Raw genomic sequence first — 25935 nt, forward strand, 5'->3', positions numbered from 1 at the left:
TAGTCCTAATGAAACCAAAAATTACCTTCAAACAGCACCAGAAATGTACTTTAGCTCCTCTTCAATTGCCTGACAAGTTCACATTGCCTCATGCAAGAGTTCTGGCCACTTCAAAGTCCTTGCCTCCACATTCCCTTCTTTGCTGGAATAGTGATGTTCATCACTGCTCTTGCACAGGGGAGACCTAAATAATTTTTTAAAAGCATTGAAACAACTCCAAAGCATTTTGAAAGGGGTTGGTGAGGACAGTGCAAGAGGACAGTGAAGTCCATCACACCTCCACTTCCTCAGGAGTCTACAAAGTGGATACAACAAAAGCCAACAGCTCAGAAACTCAGCTGTGTGGGGTTACAGATCCAAAGGTATTTACATATCAAAAGAAGCAGTTAGCAGAATATGCAAAGTCCCCCTCCCAGTGACTTAGATACTTTAAGCTCACTGGAGGTCAAGCAAGTTAAAACCATAGCTCACTTTCATGTGGAAGCTTCACTTTTCACCAGGTGCCACACATCTTTTTTAGTTCACTGCTTAACTCTACTAAAATTTGCCCTTTGGAATGGATTATGGAGAGGGTAGGTATATATGGAGTAGTTCACAAAATCCACCACAGCGTTTGATATCAGTGGAAGTTTCAAAATCTTATTTTTCTGAGGTTGTTTTGGGTCTCCGACACTCTATTAGGATGGCTACAGGCATGGCTACAGGAGATTTTGCAGTTTGTGTCAAACAAAAGATCAATCTCCAGCATCATAAATGTGCTTGGTGATACTAAAAATAAAAGGCAAAGAACCATAGCAATATTTTTGCAAAGATGTGCAAAAGCATTCATTGCTGACAATTTAAACTACTGGAGTAACTTCAGCTGATCACCATGAACACTACAGCAGAAGCTAAGGCTCACCAGTTGTACCATTTGCACAGCGCCGGTAAAGCGGCAGGAGCACCGATGAGAGGGAGAATTCAAAAAATGACTGAATCCACTTTGTTGAAAGTTTCCACATAGAAGAGAATTTACCTTTGGCCAAAGACCAGGAATGAAAAACTCTCAGTCCAAAAAGAATGCTTTGGCCAAGGCCGCGTACAGCTTGAAAAGGGGGCTTCTCGTGAGAGCCTGAGGACTGTGGTTAGTCTGGCATCTGCTATCACATGTTTTACATTTTCCTTTCTTAATGACATTATGCTCCTTGTAAGTACTGAAAGTAAGAAAGATTTACTTATTTTACCGGTTTTTCCCATACGCTTTAGAGGTGCATTAACACCATTTGCCAATTTGGTCTATTTTTTGAAGCATTTTAGGGATTTTAAATTTACAATAATTTAAAATATTCAGCCTAAATCACATTTAATCAATATTTTATGTTCAGTTTCTGTGAGTTCCACAAAAAGGTCAACTGTCTTTTGCAAAAAGTGGTACCCGGACTGTCTTGAAACTACAATATAATGTTGCATGCATGGTGAAATATAATGATATATACAGACTACTCCAGGAAACCTCTTTTTTCCAGTAATTTCTATAAATCTTAATCCAGAAACTAAAAAGTTTCTTTTTTTTCCAAATAAAAGAGCAATATGTACTTGGTAAGGTAACTATGCAGAGGATTAAAACAAAGGAACGCATGCAAATACATTGCCGAATTGGAGTTTTTATGCTTTCTTAAGCACTTCTTAGTCTTTCTTAACATAAAATTATTCTGACAGCATTCTCTAAAAACCAACTAAGTAGTAGTGACCCAAGGCAACCACAAATACAAGAAGAAAGACACGAATCTGACACTTTTTAAAAAGAAAATTATTGTTACATTCATTTTCATCTGTTACTTTTCAATTGTACTGGCCCAAATAATTGAGAAATTCTCTGTTTCAGAACTGATGCAACCGCTATTTTACATAAGCAAACTAATGCTACAGTCACTTCTTGCCGGACTCAGCCTGGCTAATCCCTTTTGAGCCAGCACTGCATTGCCACTTCTACTGATTTTCTACAAACGGGGAATGGAGAGATGCTTTACCTACCACTTCCCCAAGCAACTGATATCTACAGTCTGGGGAAGCTTAAAAGAGGGAGATAAAACACTGTCACTGAGGGAGGAGGGTGTATCGGCTGCATTTGGAGCACCTTCCCTTTGCGACGCAGTAATTCCCTCTCCAACGCCCCCAGGTTTAACCCCTCTTCATGGGGGGAGGCTGAACTGACACCTTGCACGGAGCTGCCACGCAGCACTGCTGGCTGGGCAGAAGGAACCCGGGGAGCTGCAGCTCATCATCAGCTCGGAGGGTGACAGTACCAGCAAGAAAGCAGGCTAACAGCCACACGATAACAGAGACAGATGCTGGGACGCGTTGGCCTTTGGAAGAGGCACTCTGATTTCCCTCACTCGGAAGCATTGAATGCAGTGGGTAATGCTGTATTTGGTTTGGGACTCAATATGCAGAAGAGGCATAAATGAAATAAGGAAATGAATCAAAGAAGGGGCAAATGCTTTAGAAAAGTTCATGTAAGGACAGCTCTGGAGTATAGGCAATGGTTCTTACAAACCAGGTACAAAAAAAGGAAATACTGAAACTCAGTAATTCCCTCAGCAGAACAGAACTTTCCCAGTCCTCCAAAGAGGATTTGAAGGTGGTATTTATTGGACAACACTTCAGTGAGCAAAAGACGCAGAAAACTAACAGAGGAGAGCAATATGTGTATTTACACACTAAGAATTGCAAGAGAACCAGCTGTATTTTGAAAGGAAGGAAAGGCCACTCTCTTGTCTAAAACCGGATTTAAGGAACACAGAAAACGCAAAGCTTTATGTTATTTGTGTTAAATGTTTGGTTGGTTCAGAAGAAAAATATAAATTCTTTATCTGAAAATTAATGTCTGCAAAGTGACCAGAAGGCTTTTATTTTTTCAAAAAAGAGACTTTTTATATGGATTATCTCATTTCCTGATTAGCAAACTAAAAGTACGAAATTATGTTCCCCCTGGCTATATCCCAGCTGGATCAAAGCACTGGCCCAAGAACATACTGTACCAGTTTAGTTACTGAGAAAGTCCAGGAGAAATCTGAGCATCTACTTCTCATCTCTCCTGATAAAGTTATCAACCCTGGAATGTAAACATAGGGCTGGATATGTAATATAGAGCCAGATACTTGCCCAGACAGTTTTATACCTGTTTTTTGTTGCACTGTTACTCCTTCAGCACAAACAGTACCTGCTTTACTTTTGGAGCAGCATCCATGTCCAGTCCTAGATGACAAATCACCAAAGTTCATGACACCATCACTCCTCTTTCCAGGTCTCACGGGGAAAGGTTTGTTCCATGCCTGGAACTACCGTCACCTCTAACAGGGACCAGAGGGTACAGCTCACAAGGGAAGGGGGGGTGGGCAGCGGGCCAGCTCATGGCACAGGGACACCCTGTAAGGAGCAGGGTATGGGGTGGGGTGCTTGAGCACAATTCCTGCGAGTTAAACACCACTGTGATATCTATTTTCAGTAAATACAGAGGAAAGAATCCACACCCACCTCTTCTGAATGCACAGGGTCGTCCGTGAAAGGAGTCTCCTGCTCCAAGCCATAAAGTCACAAATCCAAACAAAACAAGAAGTTAACTTGTTTTCATTTTAATGTGGAGATACACTATTGGAGTACGAGTTTAAGGCCACGACACGTACTTCTGGGTAAATCAGCTCTCTGCTATGTAATCATGTGAAAGATAAATCCAAATACACACTGACAGCCAAAAGAGGAGAGCCATATCCCTCTCTGTTGCAACAAATAGAGCTATCCTTCAGGAGGGTGTCTGTATAAATACTACAATAAGTGAGAACTGATTACTATCTTCCAAAGAGCACTGTTAAGATAGGCTTTAAAAAGAGATCAATAGGCATTTTTTTATTAGTCACATTTTTGGCAGCTTGCCCATATCTGCAAATATATATTTTAGAAGCTCAAATCGGCAGCCAAACCGTACTACATGCAGAACAAGGAAGACAGTAAATGCACATCTCGTAGAATCATCTAAGTACTCCCTCCCACCTGCAAGAGAAAGTTTTACAATGCTGTCTGGCCCGTCAAACTAATTCCTCTTTACTGCCCACTGGACTACTGTCCTTTCTATTGCCCCCAAGCCAACTAGGTCTTTTCCATTCCCCTTCCTCAATTCTTTTATTTCATAAATGTTTTGCATATACATTATCAGTTGGATTAGACTGCACTCAACCTGAAAAGGGTTCACCATTCAGTGGGTTTAAAACATGAAGCAACACAGCAGCAGAAAGAGATCTGGTGTGCGTCACTGTCTGAAGCCCATGTGAGTCTACAGTCAAGAATAACTCCACTGAACATGGTCCAGCTTGAGAAGCAGGCGCACCTGAGCAAAGTCAGAGAGACAGCCCAAAAACACACCATGCAGAGAACCATACACAGAACCCACAGACAAACAGCCCTAGGAAAAAAAATGGACTTTGAGTTAGCCGTTGGGTGAACCAGCCTTTGAGCTGGGAGCAGGAATCTGTGTCCCGCTGCTTGAATTGAGTTCAGTGAAACTGGACCTCTTCTGTTCTTTGTAAACAAGCAGGAGGTATGAAAGCTATCTGACTCCATCACCTTGCCCTAACTTCAACTGTCTGCAAAAGCCCAGTTTTTGGCAAGTCTCACTCAGGTCCAGAGAGGTAGCAGTGTGTGTAAATGCTTTATAGTTTAAAATGTCATATGTTGATGCTGACAAGTTCAAGACACAAGAAGAGGTTGCTATGGAAACACACGCTGTATTGCCTGGAACATACGGCAACATTTTACATTAAAAAGGGAAAAAAAACTTCGACCAACAGTTGCCAAATTAGGGTTTGGGTGGGGAAAAATTAGTTTGTCATTTGTTCTCAGACAGAAATATTATAATTTAGAAACAATGAAGCTAAATGTGATGAAAGCATTTACATTGCATTTTGGATTGTTTCCCTCGCCTCAGAACAAAAAAGGAATTTTATACAGGAAAACTTTCTTTTGCAGTCCATATACAGAAAATCCATCTCTACATTCCCATGTGCTGGAGTCTCCATCTAATTTTCCTTTTATAATTAATGAAATCACTTTAATGGACGGTCATGTCCTTCGAAGAACTAATTCTGTAACTCTTTGGTAACCTTACAGATTGTGTACTCACACTGGCCAACAGAACCAATACAGGAATAGAATTTATCAGAAATGCGCAGAAGTGCATCGTGGAGCAGCCAAGCGGCTCTTCGTTGCTGTATGAGCTCCCTTTTACAACCTGTCACTGTTGCAAGGTGACACCTGCCCTTCTGGGGCATCACGGTGCACTGGCATCCTTCACCGACAATCTCTTCTGCTTCATTCCCCTGCCCTCTCAACAAGCACAAGAGCAATTTTAAATTCCCCAAACAACAGTTTCAGTCTGCATGCTCCATCAAAAGCCTGATTTTAAGACACAATTCCCACACACCCGTATCCTCAAAAGAAAAAAGTTCTTTCCAATTAATGTTGCTCACATAAAACATATAGCCAAAAGAATTTTTTTCTGGAAACCTTCTGTTACATAACCACTGGATTTGAAAGGGAAGATTTAAAAAAAGGGGGAGGTGGGGTTCAACTTCAGCCACTTCATTTTTGGAAGCACTGAAGAAAGTTTGAGTTATTAAGCCTGAGACTGATTCCTTCATCCTTTCCTATTCTGAGTATCCTAGGAAATTTCTTTTTACTGGAGCATTTATTTATTTTGGATTTTTTGCTACCACAGCAGTGACAAATCTACAGATCTATGATTCAGCTTACAGATCTCTAATCTGCAGGTGATGCGACCTTTATGATTTTTGTAAGATCTGCTTACAAACACAGAAGATGGCGTGATAGTACCATGGTGTCATCATCCATGTTTTTTCTTGATAATTTTATTAAAAATCTAAAACAAATTGCAGACAACATTTTTTTCATAAATAAATGAGCAGCAAAGGTGGAGAAAATCACTTTTTTGCTAACTAAGTTTGAGAGAGAGGATGTTCAGTAGACACTAGCAAGCCCAAAGACAAACCTCTGCAATGGAAATAACCTTGTGAACCTGCATGTGAGCACTACCCTTCACCATAAACGCGTCAGCAGGCAGACAATAGCAGAATGCTGTTTTTAGAAAATTTCTCATTTAGGGTTGTGTTTTCAAAGACGCCTATGGAGAACTGACATCCAAGCACAGATGGGTACCTGGTCTCCTCAAAACTTCAGCTCACGTGGTTACAGCTGCATTCCAACACATCCAACTTGTTTAAAACGTGGGGGGTTTTCCAACCACCCCACCCTCATGAGGAAACCCCTGTCCATGCTGCTTGCTGGAGGGCTGACCGCGGTCTCTCAACAGGGCTGCAGGCTACAGAATTCCACAGCTACTGCTGCCACCCAGGCAAAACGGGGCACAGCAAAAGGAACGAAGAACATCATTTCTGAGTTTTAAATGCCAGATAACTTTTGCATCCATCCAGCAGCGCAGATAAATTCATTTATTTCTGTATTTTTAATCTTTCTGTACATGATTGATTCTGTGGCTAGTTCCATAACAGCCTCTTTTAAAAATCATTATTATTTTTAAACGTAACCCACTTTTTATGTAGACTTTCCAGATGTATAGCAGAAGAACTTTTCCATTTACTTTCCACTTATAGCATCAGTAGCACTGAAAAACTTTTCTTTTCTTTGTAATCTAGAAGCTCTGTGTTCCTTAAAAACCTTACAAGAACATTCAAGCAAAATAAGTGTAAATTATTAGCACTTGACTTCAACATTGTTTAAAGCCTGCCGTTTCCTTCTGTCACACCTTACTTCCCATTTTTTTCTTATTACTACCTTCACTGAACAAATGTGTCTATGGAAACTTGTAAATAGGCAGGACAAATGTAAAGACCTTTATAAATTTAGTTCTCTTAAAAATCCACAGTTGTATCTATTTCAAAAGGACTGAGGCAGAGAAATATGGAAAAGCTCATCTGTAAAGATACGGAGACTTTGGCTGCAGTTCACTCAATTTCACAGGGTTCATCACAACAGTATTTGGCTCTCCTCTCTTCTGTTTTCTGCACTGCTAATGGATACCTTACTATTTAATTAGTGCAGCATGATCCAAATCCCATCAAAGTCAATAAAACTCTTTTCATTTATGTTAATGGGCTTTGGACCAACTCTTGAATTAGCACCAGAATCAAATAAAAGACCCTTAGGAAAAGAATAGATACACCCAGCTTACACTTTCAAGTGCAATCTTAAAACCTTCCTAAGGTTTTTACTCGCTTTTAAGTAAATCTCATTATTGAACATCTCATAAAAACAGCTGGCAGCCCTTTTTTGCAGTATGATTAAAGTGTCAGCAGGAATCTAAACGTATGCACCTCTTCTTGGTGGAAAACCTTCCCACAATTAGGACAGCGAAAGGTGACATCTTCCCGAAGCTACTGCTGTGGCTCCTACGTGGTGCAGCACAGGAGATAGATTTGGCAACACAACTGTAATTAAAAGATCCAGCCGCAGACACTTGTTATTTCTCTGGCACCACCTCAGTTGTGCCAACACAGCTTCTCTGTTGGGCTGCCCTGAAGAAAACTTCACCGACGCGATTAACCCATTCAGGCTGTTTGGCCAGACAACATCTGAACCCGACCAAGTGGCACTAAGACAGCCAATGCCCAGCTGAAGAAAGCTCTGCTCAGCGGAGCAGTCAGTATTCTGTGTAACACAGCTGAACTTCCATAACCATTTTAATCAAATTAGCAGGAGAGAGCACCAGCTATTTTTATCGTACAGAGTAGAGAGGAGGCTTTCTGCTCTTAGACTATACCCTAGTCGCCGCAGAAATTAATGAACCACAAAGCACGCAAAATGATACTATGTAAACAGGGATATTAAACCTTTTGCTGATACTTTCGACCCATTTTGGCAATACCAACCAAGCTGAACAAAGCCACTGCATCATTTCTTACATAGCAGCATGCTTTAATTGACCAGCATGTTAAACATCAAAGCTTTTTGCAAAGTTTGACCACAGAAATCGCATTCAGGAATCACATCCCACCACTGCTGAGTCAGCGGCAGAGCCATAGAATACTTTTTCAAACTCCCAAAAGCCCAAACAAAAGAGCCAGACCTGTGCTGTTGGTTTGGACAGGGTTTTTTAATTTCACACTAGTGAAATACATCACAGTAGGCTGGGAGACAACTTTCCTTGAAAACAGCTTTGGCAGAAAGTTAATAGAGAAGGAAGAAAATTCAGGATGAGGATAAGAGGTGCTTCAGTCGCTTCTGGGTTGGAGCTGTGAACCTTTCCCATGGAATCAATCACAGCAGCTCTGGAGGGGACTGTCCTGCAGCACATGGGACGCACTGGTGATGTGCTCACGTGGCTTCATCTCTCTGCTCCCATCTGCCCAGTGCCTCTGGGCAGCCCTGACTCACCTCGTACCGTCACGTGCACTGGTTTGTGAGATGCAAGAAATTCAGTTTGCTCTCAGATGGAGTCAGTATTCCAGCCCTGTCCTGCAGGCGAGCACTGAGGATAAATGAGGACAACACTTCTTGCTTTGTTCTACGTTCTGGAGGTACTTGTTAAAGTAGAATATTCATTGAACAAGGATTTTGTTGTGAATAGCCAAGAAATAGGGTTTTCTTCTCATTCCTGCTGCATGGGCTACTCATAAGCTATTCTCATCACCTCAGCACTCCAGTGCCAGGGCTCAGCATCTTGCCTTGCTGACACTGCTCAGATGTCGCTAACTGCTCTTTCCTTTGGCCTTTTTTCTGACCCATTGCCTCTTCTCTCCCAAATCACATGCAGAGACAGCCATCTCGCTGCTCTAAACGCTATGCTCCTCCGCAGGAACCACAGTGCATTTTTGTCCGGTGAAGGAAGTATTTACAGCTCGCGAGCAGGAGAGCGGCACTGCGCACCAGCCCGGCAGCAGCCTGTGGGGAGGTAGACTTTCAAACAATTGGTGTAGCTTTGGAATTCAAACCCATTAACTGTGGTAGAGCACATTAACCACCTCTTGGCAGCGATTTCAAAGATGGCCATTTGCTCCACATTCCTCAGCAAAAGAGTGATGCCAACAAGGTCCCTGGCTCTATGAAGGCAAGGAGTGAAAACCCACAGGCGTGACCATCACCTAGAACCAGCTTCAGGGACGACATCATCGCACAGAGAAGGCTGTCTCCACACAGACTAGAAAACACAAGCATTAGGGCTAATCTGGCCAGTGCACCATGCTGCCCTCAGCACTGCCTAGTGCTTTTGTGTTTCCAGAAGCACCAAAAATTGTAAACAATCCATTGGATTACCTGTGCAGTACTCTTCACAGAGCAAGTCTATTCCCAGAAGCAACCGTGTTGTTCTTTGTAGCTGCCCTCTGACGCTGTGGCCAAATGCAGCAGATAAAGTAGTCCAGGAAGAAAAAAACCCTCTCTTTATTAGGGACTAAGCCAGATTCTTAGGGATATTCAAGGTATAAACAATACCTGAAGGGTGTGGAGCAAAGGTATCTGCCTGCCCACTCTTGTCTCTCTGCTTTTCCCCCACTGTCACCACTTTACAAGGCTGGGAAACACAGACAGGGCCAACTTGCATGGATGCTGAAGAAGTTTATGGAGACCAGGTATCGAATAGCAACAGCACTTTCTACACCAAACTTCAGACAACCCGCGCTCCTCCTATGGCCTGTGTCAGTGGTGATGGATATTTTTCTGATCAGTATGACAGAATGCCCCCAGCAATATTCACCAAATAATGGCTCACCAAAAGATGCAGCTTAACAGAACTTTGCTTAGTGATTTTTTAAAAGGTTGGACAAAAGGCTGGCAAGGTAGCATGGAGGCGAATGGGCAGCTTTATGACAAAATACTCAATGTGTGTCTCTGTCACTGTGTTTTGCTCCCTCATGACACTGCAGCATCTCAGCAAAGCTGTAAGGTCACCTTCTGCTAATTAGAAGTAGTCAAATGTGCAACTCCACTGAAGCATCTCAATGCAATTTCAAAACCTCTCTGAGTTTCCAGCACTTTCTAATCCACGTTCAGTTGCCCTCTTTGAGTGCTGACAACTCCTCCAAAAAGCAGCCTATAAAAGATCAGAAATTCCTCAGAGGAGACAGGGACCAGTCTATCTTCATCGTTCTTTCAAAGGATACTTTAAAGCATCCCACGATTTGTCACCAATAGCATATAGGTCACTAAGCAGCCTCTATATATGAGGTTCTGCCTGTGATTCTGCCTTTTTTAGTTAAGAATGTGATGTCCTAACAACAAAATAAAATTTAAACTTAAGGATTTAGTAGACTCCTTGCAAATGTCGACATTGTATTAAGTCAAACCAATGTGTCAGTGGCACAGAAGAGTTATATAGAGGCTTAAATTTGACCTGTTAGGTCTCTGACGTCAGTGAAAAGTGGTCTTCATATAAACAAATATAAAATGAAAAGAGAAAAAAACAAGAGTTTCCCACAGTGGGATAGCTAGAACATACTGTAGGACTTGCAAGCAGTGATTCAATATTCCGACATCATATTCTTGGGTTAAAGACTGCATGGAGTTCATTCTGGAAGTGCACTATAAAAATATCACTTAGGCACAAACATTTCTTAAATCTGCAAAGCAAAGCAAACACCTCTTTCAATCACCCCAAAGGAACATGAAACTGCCAGAGGCAGCTAAACCCTTCAAAGACCTAAGTATATCCATCACGGATGAGTTTCACATTACTAACATCATATTTATTCAATAGTTTTGCCAGTGGTGTCATGATTTCTACAGGCTTGCATGACAACATGAAAATGTCACAAAAATTACATCAGAACGGTAATTCAGAGACAGGAAGCCATGAGGCCCTCAGTGAGCCCACACTTTTGCATGAGAACAAGCAGCGCTCACAGCCATGCCTTCAACCCACCCGCCCATTCATGACCGAGGACTCTGAGAACCTTCAAGGACGCCGGGATCCCTGGTCACCTCTTCCAATGCATTTTGCTATTTCCAAGTATATAAACAAATCCTGGATACATTACTTAACCAGATCTCATGTTAATAGCACCTACACATTCGCAGATCTTGTGTGTCCTGCTGCCTCTCGAGAATGAGTGCATCTCTTTTTGCAAACTGTGGTAGCCTGTAATCCAGAGTGTCAGAGGAGGGCATGTCACCAGAAAAGTGTGAAAACATCTAATTATATGAGGCCAGGTCCTCAGCTAACACAAAGTGACAGAGCTCCCAGAAACCCATGGAGACACGATGATGCAGTTTAGCAGAGGTTTGGCTTGTTATAATTGAATAGACCCAACTTCTGATTTTCCCATCTAGTGACAGATTGTTGGAGTCCTTACCACCAAAATCTCAGAGGGCAATGGAGAGTTGAAAGGAGATTGCATCAGATCAAGTAAACTCCAGTCTGGCTAGAAGCATATTTACGATTCAGGAGTTTCAATTAGCTGTTGCTGAGTTATCTCACAAGTCTGTTGAACAGATGTGCAATTAGAGTTTTTCCCGTGTTGCTCTTTATCTTGACTTGGGTTTTTTTTGGTTTGGGGGGTTGGATTTGGCATTTTTGTTTTTTTTGCAAGAGACTCTAGTTTTATTGAGGTCACAGCTAATCACCTCAGATAGGCAGAGAAAGCTCTTCCCACCATCACACCTCCAGCAGTGCAGCAGCAACGAGGGGCAACCTCAGAAAGCAGGAAAATCCTTCTCCCTTCTGGTCCCATCTTCGTAGCAAGAAAGAGACAGCAGAGCTGTCAGAATGAGCCTGCAAATTCAAGGCAGCTGGAATTGCCTCATCCTCCTGGCATGGACAAGAGAAGGGTTTCTCCTGATCCCTCCCCCTCACTTAGCGCATCACCTCTTCTGTGGTGGGGATGTGGTGTGAGGCCGAAGGGGAAGAAGGTTTAGCAGAGCTATTTCAGTTTTAGAAGCATGCAGTTCTGCCCTGTTCCGTCCAGCACACGGGATATAAACAGCAATGGGAAAAGCTGCGCTCAAGCCTCTTGTACTCACCTCCCTCATCACCACCACCACACCAGGGGACAGAGAACAAGGTGAAAGACTAGGTTACGATGCGGAACACTCCGTGGCCTGCTTTTTGTCCCATATTCCTTGCTAATCAACCTGCCCATACAAAGCCAAATGAAGAGCGAAACTAAACACACTCACTTCAACAGCTTTGGAGCAAACCCAAAGATCAGCTACTTGCCATGGGACCTCCCAGGCCTTTACGCAAAATGATGCTGGATCACGACATGAAAATTGACAGAGATCTATCTTTTCTGTGTGATTCTCTGTTTAGACGAATGCAAGATTATACTATATTTTCACAGGTTCAGCATTTTTATTCTATTTTATAAGATGCGTATGATTATTGTTGGCCTTAATTTGACTGCAGTGAACTAACAGCTTTATTTTCATAGTAGATTCATTACTCTTTCCTACTGAGGAGTTTAAAATAATTCAAAACATCCTGTAAATTGTCTTGCCTTTCTTTGCTTGTCTATTACTTATCCAGACTGAGCTTCATATTCCTCTTTCACAGTGGTAATTCATCCTTTGATTAATCATATTTTTACACGTACTGTTTATGTCAGCCTTAATGTGCCATAACTTTGCAAACAAATGTAATATTGACAGACACCTCTAGCATTTATTTGGGGATTAAATATTTTAGTTTACTGATGAATGGTGGATCTGCCATTTTCACAATGAAACCTAAAACTATTAGGAAACTCTGATTTCAGGGCTTGTCATAAATCTGAAATCAATCCAAAGTCATCTCTAAAACTTCTTCATCTCTAAGCTCTTTATTGGTATTGAACTGAGCTTGTGTAAAAATTGTAATTCTAAGGTTTGGGGTTTTTTCGTTCTCAGTAGGTAAAAGATTGTGACCTTAGGTAGGTTCACACTGTTCTACAGAGTTGTTTTGAAAAGTTTCAAAGCCATATTTTTATCTAGCTATTACTTACGTTGTTTAAGTATATGAAAATTTTTAGACATTTTCAGCCTTGCAAGCTTCAAAGCCTGCCAGCTTCCAATATAACTCCTGTCACGTGAGAGAGTGCTGGCACGTGAAAGACTCTTGGCCCAGTTCAGCTGTCTTCATCATCAGGTAATGATTTATTTCTCAAAGACTGTTTTTTAAATACATTCTGGTTTGCAGAATGCTTTCCAAACAACATCTCTCACATTCCTTCCACAGCTCCTCTGCTTGGGGAAAAAAATCAGCCTAGCAATCTTAATGCTCTGAAGAATCAAGAAGTATATTCTTCTGCATATGAGTTGGATGAACATGATTTACCCAAAAGCCATGATTAAAAACAAATAAACCCCCTATTACAACAGTAACCACAGCCTGTGCTGCCACCTATCCTTAGTTAATCTCTGCATTTTCTGCAGGCTCTTTTTCCACTTCTGCGTCCTGCAAACAGGTCTGCCCTTCAACGGATTCAATGGCCATGGACACTGGCCCTTGTACCAGCCTTGGGAGCCGCACCCTGGACCACGGGAGAATATACAAGGTGCATCTGCTTAGGGCGGGTATTGGACATTAGTTCGGTCTTTCGCAAATGGGGGAAATATCAGCAAAATTAGCAAGTCATTGGAGTAAAATCTGTGCTTTCCCCTCTTCCCTTCTAAATTCTATCATTTTACTGTGTTTGTACTAAAATTTAAATGGTTTATTAGTATGTTTAGCTCTTAAAATATTTTTACTCCCAAGAACTTACGTCTTTTCTTTCCATTAGACTTGCTGTATTATTTTGACTTTCTCCATCCTATACTGTACAATATTCATTATACCATGCCAGAAAGCACACGTTCAGAAGCACAACTTGAAAAAGAAACCCTCCCACAGGACAAATTGTGTGAGAGCAGCACTGAATCTGCAGTCCCTGTCCTTCTGGGCACGCAGTGTGAAGGTGCCTTCGGATGGCTTTGCCTAAGCGGACTAACGCATGCCCAGAGCTCCACTGGACATGCTGGAAGCCCAGCAGTCCTCAGGGCTCCCAGTCCAGCAGGAGGGACCACCTAGCAGCAGAGGGGAGCAGGCACAACAGCGTGCTGAGCGATCTGCACTCGGGGCTCCTGTAGAAACACACTGCATTGGATCCAAAATGCAATCACTCCTGCCATTTCATGGACTGCTTCTTGGAAGTACTGCAAGTGACAGGGTAAAAGAAAACAGGTTGGGAAGAGCTGCTGGCCAGCCTGCCAGTTAGCCATGCAGGTTCTTGTCCACACATCAACTGCATTATTCCTACGGCAGTAGTAAATCAGAAAACACAGTAATAAAGGGCTTAAAGAATCAGGACCTGCATCAAGATGCAGCACTGTGCTGTCCTAAAACCTCAGAAAGATATTTTTATTTTAAGGCGTTTATAGACCAGTTGAAATGCTGACCAGGTACTTCCTTCTAGTTTTCTTGCTTCAAACATCTTGTAGAAATAGTTCACCGTCATTAAAGGGCAATTACAGCAGCTACCTATAGTCAACACACCCGGTGAAGAGAAATAACTTGAATGCATTGATATAGTTTTATCTAGTTACAGACAGAAGGAGCTCTTCTTAGCCACAAAGATAACAATGATGTTCACCAAATCTTTCTCATTACAGGATTAGTAGGTTTCACGCCTAATTCCAGTAGAAAATGGATTGTAATCTGTCCCTTGAGGTCCACTGGGCTAGAGGTTAAATGCTGAGAAAAAGTGGTCTGACCATATAATGAAATTCAAACACAGAAGTGGGAACTACAGGAAAAGTTAAAGGGAATGACAGTAGGAAAGAAGTTAAAGTAGCTGAATTTATAGTTCATCACATCAAAAAAAAAAAACAAACTAATATTGTACTTTGCAGGTGTAAGAGTCAGAAAGTACCATGGACCCTGGGAAATTTCAGCCTCTGCATTCTCCATGGAGAGTTGTAGAAGTGAGGAATTAAATGTATTTATTTAGAAGATAAAGGTCATGAGTGCAGCAATAAAGAGGCAAAACATTGAATCTGACATAAAGCAATATGAAGGGAAAAAGAAAGAATTTAAACCTGAAGGGAATGCTGCTAAGCTATAACATGTTTAGGATACCAAGACCAAAGAGTAACAGCAAGTTGTACAAATGGGACTTCAATTTTAGCAAGGCAAAGTTTTGGAAAACAAACACATTACTAGATACTGTCCTACAAGGGACACGAAGGGAAAAAAAAATTTAAAAAAGGCAAGTATATATTAATTTGTGGTCAGGGCAGGCTCTCCCTGTGGCACCAGACAGGCTTAAATGATACCAAAGTCACCACATTCAGCGACTGAATTTCCCCAACTTGGGGGGCAGCCAGCCCACGTAACATATGCCAGTGGACAGACTCTCCCAGGAGTACACACAAGATCCTCGTCTCTTGCTTTGTTTTTACTACTCAGCAGCTTGTCTTTCCTTTCCAACCGCTTCCCCCACCCTCCCTTCCACCACCAGAATGACCCTTCTCCTCCCCCCCAGCAGCAAACTCCACTCCTTTCTCTGATCCCATAACACTCCCCTCCAATGGAGGTTCCAACTTCTGATGCTCACAGGCAGGAGTCAGGCTCCCTTAAATAGACCCATTTCAAGATCATGAGAATCAGAATGTGGCTTGACAATACAGCTTGAGTCTACCTGTCACCAAAGGAGCAACCTCACATTTTTCCTCGAGCCCAGCTGAGATCATTCCCACTTTCACCCCTTTGCCTATAAAAATGTCCATCTTGCCCCACAGAGAAACAGTTAGCAACTACACTGGCAGGCAGCAATCTACTGGTCTGGCCACTCACCCGCTGGGTTAATGTATGGTGGAGTTAGGCGAGGAGGGTGCCGGAGCAGGGGAGGAATGGGAGCCCAGCACGGGGAGCAGCCAGGGAACGGGACTACCCCTCTCAGTAGCAATGAGGAGCTAAGAGAGACTCTTCTGTACTGTAAAGGGACACCTTCAGAACAACGTACTTGGGATGATTTTCACTGGCCTGGTGATTTTTGAGTGTCTTCCTTGGGGGAAACTCTCACTTAAAAACACTTAGGTCAAACAGAAAACAGTTACTTAGAAGAAAACATTGGAAAATTGATGCTGAGATTCACAAGTTATGACTCCAGGAACTCCAGATTTGAGGAAAGTACCAGACATTTTGAGACCTGGGAATAACTCAGAAGATCTATAGCAGAGACTGCGATTTAGATGTGAGGAAGCAACATGCTCTTCAGCACTTGAAGAGGACACTCTTCTTTTCAACGTTACAGTTTAATAGAACGATGCTGAAAATAGCATGTGAAATGTGGGCCTTTCATTTTACAGACTATTAAAACTGGGAACCCGCTGTGTCAAGACTCTGCAAACAAAGATGAATTTAAAACACGTACAGATAAAAAGGCTAAAGAAACCAGATGTGATGTGTTAAAGGACTTACTGAAACTTTGGAAGAAGGAAAGCAATAAAGGGAGCAGGTGATTTCCAAGACAGGGTGTGCACATCAGAGCTGTTCACGGGAAGCAAACGCAAGGTTGTGCCACCCCCTACAAGAGACTGAAGACCTGCTCCCTGATTCTCTATTTCAACCAGACCCAGTATGAGAAATGTCCTAGTATGCACTTAAGTAATGCTATGACCTGCTTACAAAGCAACAGTCACCATTAATAAAAAGTGCCCACAAGTAGGTCGAACAGAATACTAGTGTGATCTGTGGAGAAAAGGTCCTGCTCCATGCAGCAGCTGGAATTCTGGTTGATCAAAAAAAATGTTTTCCAAGCTTCTGTAGCAAAAGACATAAGCACATAACTAATTAAAAATGTGGGAATGTCTCGCCGTTTGCAGGACACTGTACTGTCAAATTCTCAGAGAATACTGGAACACCTTGCCGCACCATGAGGAAGCACTGAGCTGGTAGCTAAGTAAGCTAATAGCATTTTTCAAGGGACGCACCTTTGGAAGCTGAAGAGGGACAGACTTCTCAAAATAGATGTTCTGCTTACCCCAGAAAGTAATAATGACCTTATAAAAATTAGTTACTATATATGGATCTTTCAGGATGGAAAGCAGAAGGAGCCATTAGGTACGTTTTCTTGGATGTACATGGTTTAATATTCTGGTTGGAAAATTAGTCCTTGTGTGGTCAAAGAGAATAGTACAGCCGAGATAGTACCACAATGAGGACAATGCAACACAAGGTCAAATAGGACATAAGGAAATACGTACCTTTTATACAAAGGCCTACAACATACCACAAAGATACTGGTTTTGATTGCCTGAGGATATCCTGGCCAGATGGTGTCCACCTGTATGATGTATGAAATGACTTACTCTGCCTTCAGACAAAATGTAGGTGAGATGATCCACGCACAGAAGATGCAAAGAAAAAAAAAATAGTACTTACAGATGACAGAGTCTCTTTTAAGGACAGCAAAATGAGGATAATTTACTCCAGTTAGAGGCTGAATCATAGTGTTTACACTCTGTGTTTCAGACTATAACATTTAAAAGGGAAAGTCTCTGCAATTTACATAGCAGAAGGGGCTGCCCAACTAGGCTAGGGGTGGCCAGAGACACGAACAGTAGAAACCCAGAGAACAGGTCATGAAGCAAAGTCTCTGTCCTGTGAAAGTATATGGATATGCCTGAGTGTCAGGCATCAAAATAGTTCCATTGCCTTCTGTCAGGCAACACAGGTCTTTTATATCACATGTGTGGATGTGCAGTCAAGCTCTGATTGTCATAAAATTTACATATGTGCTTGGCTTAAACATGTAGACACCACAGCTGAATTCAAAAGACCATACAGGTTAGTGGGCATCCCACTCTAATCCTGCAGAGGAAGGGCTGCTGTTTTCTTCCAGAGAATGACTTGTAAATTTTTTTCTATACGGTCACAGGAATCATTTGCATTTCTCCTGCCACTGTATTATAGTTCTACTTGTCCAAAAAGAAAAGAGCCGATAGTGGTTTTTGCCATTACACAAAAAACAGATGGCAACTTTCGTTTGATTTTGTTTTAATGTAAAGAGAAAATGCTCCCAAATCAAGACATTATATATGCCAATTTTTAATCCATTAAAAATGGATGCAACGCGATCATAATGTAAATGCTAAGAACTTAAAATACAAAAAAGAATTATTGGAATTATTTGTAGCAGGCATCTGTTTTAACTGTCAGGCACTCGACCTGACCAGACTTTTAAGACAATATTGTGCTACCTTGAGCTCTGCTTTTTTGCTACATCACAAACCAGTGTAATCCAAAAAACAGATAAAACAGAAACTAAACTAAATTGTAAATCCATATGTAAGCAGGAGATGGATGTCTAAAGGGAAAAAATAGCACAGTTATATAAGCATGTTTGTCTTCTGCTGGTGTATTCATTGTGAGCAGATCCTGCACCCTCTTACCCAGGTAAGTTACGTGATCCACATAAGGTGAGTTAGATTCAACTTCAGCTCTGTGGCCAGGTCCAAGAATACTTCTCTGTCAGGAGGGTATGTAAAAATATAACCTTCAAACTGAGTGACTTCAAAGAGCTCAAGCTCATGCTCAGAGTGAAGCAGGATTATACTAAACAAGGATAGATTTCACAAGATGTGTAAATGTCTTCAGGAATGCAGGGAGTGTGGTAGGAGGGAAGGGAGGAATATTCCCCCAGGAAGGAGAAAGGTGGGAATTTCACATGGGTAATCTTAATTGCTCTCAGGAAACACCATTGACTGAATCTGGAACCTAGGTTCCTACATTTGCAATTTACATGATGTGCCTAAAATTAGACTATATGAATACTTCCCTGTAAAGTATAGACTGCAGAAAATAAAAATATTCCATTATCTGATGTTAAAACAGTGAGGAAAATACCAATAATGCAACTAATATTTAGCTAAGTCTTGGGACAATTGACAGACACGCTCTTACATTAACAGTACCCAAAGCACCAGTCAATCCCTGAAGATCCACGACTGGCTAGTGAAGTGAATGTACCCCCACAAACCCACCCAGACCAGCCCAGTACTACAGTTACTATCAGCACTGGGCATGAGTCTAAAAAGCATTGCTGGCTTCCCAAGCATTTCTAGAAGAAATAGCATCTGGGCAAGCAGCCAGCCATCAGGCTTCTCTCAGATGGTTTGCAAGGGTTATTACAGCATACAGTAAAGATTGAAATGTTGTTGAGCAAACCCTGACTATTTCATCACATAAGAAGCAACACTTAGGTCCATTCTACTAGCAAGGTGACTATGGCTCAGTACCCCAACAAAAGTAGCGCTTACAGTTCCATAAGAAAACATACAACTGCAAATGTCCTGAATAGCTTACTTTCTATACGCCCACTTCTAATAACTTCCCATTTTAATGACAATACAGTGAAATTTTTGGACAGCTAATATTTTAACTTTTAAAAAAGGAAGAGGACTATACTAATGAAGCAGAGGTAAGACATCATGTTGAGTCACTGAAACTGCTGTTCCTCTATCTACCTCACTGGGTGCTAGATCACACCGGTTATGCAACCTGAAGCTGTCATGCTCAGCCTTTTAGGATCCTGTCAGTAAGTCTAACTCTGCACTGCAGCCTAATTTAATCATATGCTCATTATCCATACCAGATGCGGTGTTCGTATTGTGTTTCCCCTGTATCTGCTTGTTTTTAAGCACACATTCTAGCCCACAGACTACAAGTGTTATGAGCAGACTGGGAGAGAGTTTATGTCTCTGAAGTTCCACAGGCAAATCTTGCCATCCTGTCAACCTGAAGAAGACATTTTTGGCACATCTGCCTCAAGCATTGCAGAATTATTTATCAAAATAAGAAATCCAGATGCATAAAGAGTTCTACAATGGCATGTTCATCTGCTGGGGTGAAGAAAGGGAGTTCCCATAGTTAAGGCAATAACATAGAAGGGCTGCCATCATTCTAACTCTATTGGTTTACAGCATTTTTTCAGCCTCCAAGCACTTCTCCTTCACAACAAATCCTTGGAGAGGACAGCCAGCTCCCTCATCCTCCAGCTGCATCCACAAGTAAGGATTTGGCCAAGCACCAAGAACATACTCAAAGTGCAGTGTCTTCCACAACAGTCTGCAGGCCACTGACAGCTGACCATGTTGGTTCTGCCCACTCAGTGGAAAATTAGTTTGAATGCTATCATGCCAACCAAGATGATACCAAGTTGTCCAGAGTGTTTTTATCTTAAGTAGGAAAGCTTTCACTAAAGTTTTTTTGTGTATGGTAAAAATCATATCCATAATTCAGAGAGCTGTTAAAAAAATATTGATTAGTTTTAACTTTCCAATGATTTGTAAAGACCCATTTCAGCTTTGAAAACACACCTAGAACTGCATACTTCAGAATTTCTCTTCACCTGTCTCTGATTTGATTTTTAGCTCAATAAAATTAATTTTGCCATTGACTTCTGTTACAGAACACTGGGAGGACTCAAACTAACTGTGCATCTCCTCAGTCAGGGCAGCAGATAATTCTGTGTATGCATTCAATGTACTTTTTCATTTCTTAGAATTATTAAAATATTAGAGATTAAAAACCTTCATCATTTATAGTACAGTTCAAAAATCTGTTTGCAGATCTACTATTTTCATGTAAATCCCTTCCAATAACTTCTCATTTTGGCAATACCAACACCACCAGACTCTCCTCAGACAATAATTGGAAAATAAGACATAGTTGGCAGTAAAGTGCAAACCAAAGGGGATGTTCAGAGGAAATAACATCAGAAGTTGGCAAGGTGGCAGATGCATTCACTGACTTGAACCAGATTCAGTCAACAAAAGTTTGCAATGTAAAGATCAAACTATGAAACTTCAAATATTATTTCAGCCCCAATGTCTGGATGCAAAAGCTGGAAGCCCACCAGAAGCACAGACAGATGTCAAGCCACCTTCAAAAGTAAGCGCTTCAAGAAAATACGAGGAATTAAAGGAAGCAAGTTTATAACAAACAACTCAAACACTTGTCAGCTGACAACTCAGTTGTCAGACAGCTCCACCATCCCTATCGCCAGAGTAATCTAGAAAAGGAAGTGGAAATACTTGGGATATGTTAGGAACATGGGCCATGGCATGTACATTGTCAGGCAACTGAAAGAAAATCCCTGATATTACTGAATCTCTCCACTGAAGTAAACTAGGTGTGAAGAAAAAAATGGACATAGAAAACCGGTTGAGAATAGCCTTGTCCATGTCTTCATTCACATCTGAAATACCAGTTAACCTGAGAATAACATACAGCCCCGTGGTCTCCAAGAACATCGTGCTAGCAGTACATTGTTCCAGAGACTCTTCAACTCCTTGCACACACAAGAAATACAAAGGTAAATCGAGACACAGTTCAGCGTGGCATTAACTTCAGTGGGTTAGTTGCTCATTACTGCTGTCCATGGACCAGCGGCTTTTGGGGAACCACCGGTATAATTTCTTGGAGTTTATGTAATTTTATTGGTATCTGCTTTAAACTCTCGCCACACAAGAAAGAAAGAAATTGAGATGGAGGAATGGGCAGAGATGGAACATAGTACCCAAGGGACTGGAGTTCAATTTGTTGTTCCACAACAGATTTACTGCACAATCTCAGGGAAATCATTACGGTGAGATGCTTAAAGGTATTGAGATAATGCTTCTTACAGGATGGCTTCAGTGACCTGGGCAAAACCACACATGGTCCCTGCCCTGCAACATTTACAATGCAGATACGCACTGGAGGAAACAGTAAGTAATTTCCAAATGTATTGGTAGAATCACAGAAGTTGTAGCACCATACGAAAACCAGCGTGACGTCCAGATTAGAATATCTGCACTAGACAGCTTCTCTTGCTTCTTCTAATGAAAACAAGAATGCTAGAAAGAGGCAGGCACTGAGGTTGAAAACTAAAATTCTTTTGGTAGCGCTCTGGATGCTGCCAACGGAGCAGCATTTTATAAACACCTTGGCATTTACACACGCAGCATGAGGCCCTGGACCTTTAGAGTCTTGTCCATACTTTGGCTTTAAGTCCTGTTATATTTTATCATAACTCTCCTCTCCAAATACAAGGAGTCCACGTTCTGGCTAACACTGGGAGGAAGCAGGAACAAGCTCCACTGCTGCCCTTACAGTCAACACCTGAGCTGATGAGAAGAGCACGAGGCAAGCAGCAGCCATCACCAGGATCGCCCTCCACCTCACAGCACAGATGAACAAGGAAGAGGAGCTGTGGTTCCACCCCAGTTCTGCAACACCCAGAGTAAGTAGCTTCTACCTTACACAAAATTATCTGTGCTAGGTATGGGGAGAGCAAGGGAACTTCTGCTTCCCCACCTGAGGCTCATACTCTGCTTTCTGAATTGCTCTTCTTTCTCAGTCCTCTTGCTCCTCTTGCCCTCAGACAGCTGCCCACATCAAATGACTGCAACATTAAAACCTGCTTCTCAAAACAGGACTGCACATGGCTCGGAGAAACCACAGGAAAGGAAAGAGTAAGGGGAAAAGTATTTGATTCCCTTCCATTCTCAGATAGCCAACATACTATCTCTACACATTATCTTCTTGGCACAGCAAATGAACAACTTTCTGTGATTAAACAAACAGAAATACAACTGACTCAAACTGGCTTTTTATGCAGAGAACAGAATGCATTAAAATTAAGTAATCTCAAAATTATGAATGCTAAAGGGCATAGCAGGGAAATATTGGCTGGATAAATTGTTCGTTATCAAAAATACAGCCCTTTTCTCACTAAACAAATTGCTGTGCAGCAATTACTGTTCAAGTGATACTGTGACAGCTTAGGATGTCAGGGACAAACAGTTATGTTTTGACCGGTGAACTTGCACTCCAGAAGAGAAAACTGCAGCAAGTTTTAAAACACACAGCCTTGCAAAACGCATCACAGGGAGCTGTTTTGCTTGTAAAACTCGAACTCTTTGCTCCTTTCCACCAATCACTTGATTAGGCAACGAAACTCACCGAGTGAAAGATCCATGAAACCAGACTCTGAATAAATTAAAATTTTCCAGGGCAAAACCATATTTTACCTATCAGATTTGTTTCCAGGGCCATCCAGCGCATTACTCGGGATTAACTCTTCTAAAGTCTCTCTTTGCAGACTGGAAGTGAAAAGTCGAAGAGGATGCCAAAAGTGTGCCATTTCAGCCTCGGTTTCCAAGCATCAGACACCTCAAGTAACTTTCCCACAAATCAACACAATTCCTGGCTTCAGCTGCTCTGTTCCTGAGTAGCTACCGCAGAGCATGTGCTCAAACTTCTAGTGCCACTGTCTGTAAAGAAGAGCCTGGTGCAGCGCAGCTATTCCCACACAAGGGAACATTAGTTAATTTGCATTCACAGTTACCATATGAGGTGTGAGTTTCTGACAGTCCACACATTTTATATTTAAAGACTGGAGAAAATTAATGTAATTATCTTTGATTTAATAACAAAAGTAACTTACCAGCCCATCGCAATTGCTGATAGCAACTGAAGCATTTGGCAAGTCAGTGATATCCCCAACATAGAGGCAATTCCCATAGAGAGGTTCAACGTGGGTCTCCTCAGAGTCCTCCTGCCATTCAACTGTTGCTCCAGGGGCCACCAGCCTGGAGTTTGGCCGCAACCTGAAGTGAAACTCTCTTCCAAAAACAGTGACATTGTAAAAGATTTGCTCATTTGCTGCTTCATGTTGCAAGTCCTCCGCAGCTCTCCTGAAGCGTGCTTTTGGCGGTCCAGACACCAAGTGGGATAGGAACCTGCCCTCTGAGTCGGTGCTGGTGGGGACGACAAGGCTGTACTCCTCTATATTCCTCAGAATCGGATCTTTACAGGGAGAAAGCAAGAGAGGAGAGAGATCCTAGAACTAACCATATCCTGATGCTGCGGGATTTTTATTCCATTATTCATTAGCACAGCAGACGCTTACATAAGGCAGATGGACACTGCACTCTGTACAGGCACTTCATTCACTGCCATGAAGTATGCAGAGTTCATTCAAACTTGCCATTTGCTCCCCAAAACCCCAGCCAGGAAGCGTGAGCTTCCCCACCCCCCCCGCAGGGACCCCGCGCTCCTGCCCATGCAGCAGGGTCCCTTGCCCACCCAGCCGGGATCCCGCACCGCTGCCCGGCTCGCCTCGGGGGCTTTGGGGTTACCCGGGTGGCCAGCGATGATGAGAGGGCGCGGATCCCCTCCGGGACTGCTCGGGGGGCGGGGGTAGGGGCTCGGCGTGCAGGTGGGAAGCCTGCAAGGGCAAGGCGCGTCCCGCAAACCACCCCCGGGGCGGCGGGGACGAGTCGACTGGTGACGGGGAGGCGGCGGGCAGCGCGGGGAGAGAGACTCGGGAGTTTCGGACGGTGGCGAGCAGGAGGAGGAGGAGGAGGCAGAAGAGCTGCCATGTGCTTCATCCCTCCCGGGGAACTCCAGGCACCGACCCCTGCCCGCCGGGGCTGGCCCCCTCCGCGGGCGGGCAGCGGGCGGCCGCGGGGCTGCGGGCACCGGCAACCGCGCTGTCCCTGCCGGCGAGGCTCCCGCATCCCTTCCCTTCCCCGTCCCCGCTCGCAGGAAACAACTGGCAACCCAGCAGAAGTAGCCGCCGAAGAAGTTCAAGGGGAGCGGCAATCCGCGGGGGCGACCCGCCGCCACTTGGGACGGGCGGGCGGGCGGCGAGGCAGCGGCGGGGCGAAGCGAGCAGCCCGGCGGCGGCGGGGCGGGCGCGGAGCTCGGGCCCAGACCTACCTCTGTCCCCGGGGCGCGGCTGGGCGCCGGCGGGCAGGGAGAGCGCGCAGCAGAGCAGGACGCAGGCGATGCCCGCGGGAGGGTCCATCGCGGCGGCCCCGGCCACGAAGCGGGGGGCCGGCGCCCGGGCTGCCCCCCCAGCCCCCCCACCCCGCGCAACCGGCCGAGCGCCGCGGCGTGCCCGCAGCCGGGGCGGGCCGGGACCCTGCTCCGCGCCTCCCCTCCGCGCCGCTCAGCGCTGCCCCGCGCCCCGCCGCCCGCTCATTCGTCCGGGCGCAGCGGCAGCGGCGGCCGCGCTCCCGGCTCGCAGCGAAGCAGAGACACCAGGAGGCGGCGGGGGTATAATACCGGGAGCGCGGGGCGTGCGGGAGCGGAGTCAGGCTGATTGACAGAGGCGCTGCCGCACGGCGCCAGCCGGCCCGAGGGGAGCGGGGACCGCCCGCCCCGCCGGGCAGCCCCCAGCGCCGCCCGGCTCCCCCCGCCCCGCCGCCGGGCTTCCCCCCCACCGCTCCCCGCCGCCGCCCTCCGCTCCCGGGGCAGCGCCGGGACGGCTGCTGGGAGTTGGCCGACAGCGGTTGCAGCAAAATGATGAAACACCCGCGGCCACCCGCACCCCGCCCTCCCCGCACCGGACTCTGGCTCCCGCGAATCCGGGTGGTAGCCGAGGGTCGGAGGAGAGCAGAGCCGGACCGGGCAAACTTCAAGGGACCTCTGCCTGAGTTTTGTCGGAGGCCTTGGGTTTCCCGTCGAAAGGCAGGACCCGAATGGGAAAAGTGCCACCAGCACTGGCAAACCGTGAGCAGAGATCTTCATCTGGTCGAATAAATTACTCTAAGCAGCCATTTCACGGGAAAAAATTGTTTGGGCTATTTGCTAATAAGACTGAAATTGCTTGCTGCAAAGCCATCTTTGATTAAATATCTGCAAAGGGAGAGAGAGACCCTGAAAGCGTTCAGAAATACTATAAATACAATATAGAAGAAGATTTTTAAAAATAATTCAATAATCAAGAGTGGCCTTTATGGAAAAAAACAAGTTATATTTGTTTCCATATGGCCAGGATAAATGCCATACCGCTTATTCCTTACAGATAATGTATATATTTACTCAGCTGGTACATTATCAGGATCATTAGCTGTTTTTACCACTTTACTCTTTAACCTTGCAGAATCCTAACAGCCCTGCTTGTGCCCTCGCTGTCCTCGCCAGCC

At 43.8% G+C, this 25935-nt stretch overlaps 1 protein-coding gene across 1 annotated transcript in view; it reads right to left on the minus strand.

Moving 5' to 3' along the window:
- Nucleotides 1-24846, minus strand: part of ADAMTS2 (ADAM metallopeptidase with thrombospondin type 1 motif 2) — a 185325-nt gene extending 160479 nt beyond the window's left edge. Inside the window, exons 1-2 of the mRNA XM_075441680.1 lie at nucleotides 24725-24846; nucleotides 23448-23809 (exon numbers count right to left, since the gene is read on the minus strand). Coding sequence (XP_075297795.1) covers nucleotides 23448-23809; nucleotides 24725-24812 — 450 coding nt within the window. The 5' untranslated portion in view covers nucleotides 24813-24846. The remainder of the gene's footprint in view (nucleotides 1-23447; nucleotides 23810-24724) is intronic.
- Between the last annotated feature and the right edge of the window lie 1089 nt (nucleotides 24847-25935).

The sequence above is a fragment of the Opisthocomus hoazin genome, chromosome 22 (assembly GCF_030867145.1).
Source record: "Opisthocomus hoazin isolate bOpiHoa1 chromosome 22, bOpiHoa1.hap1, whole genome shotgun sequence".
NCBI classification, from domain to species: domain Eukaryota; kingdom Metazoa; phylum Chordata; class Aves; order Opisthocomiformes; family Opisthocomidae; genus Opisthocomus; species Opisthocomus hoazin.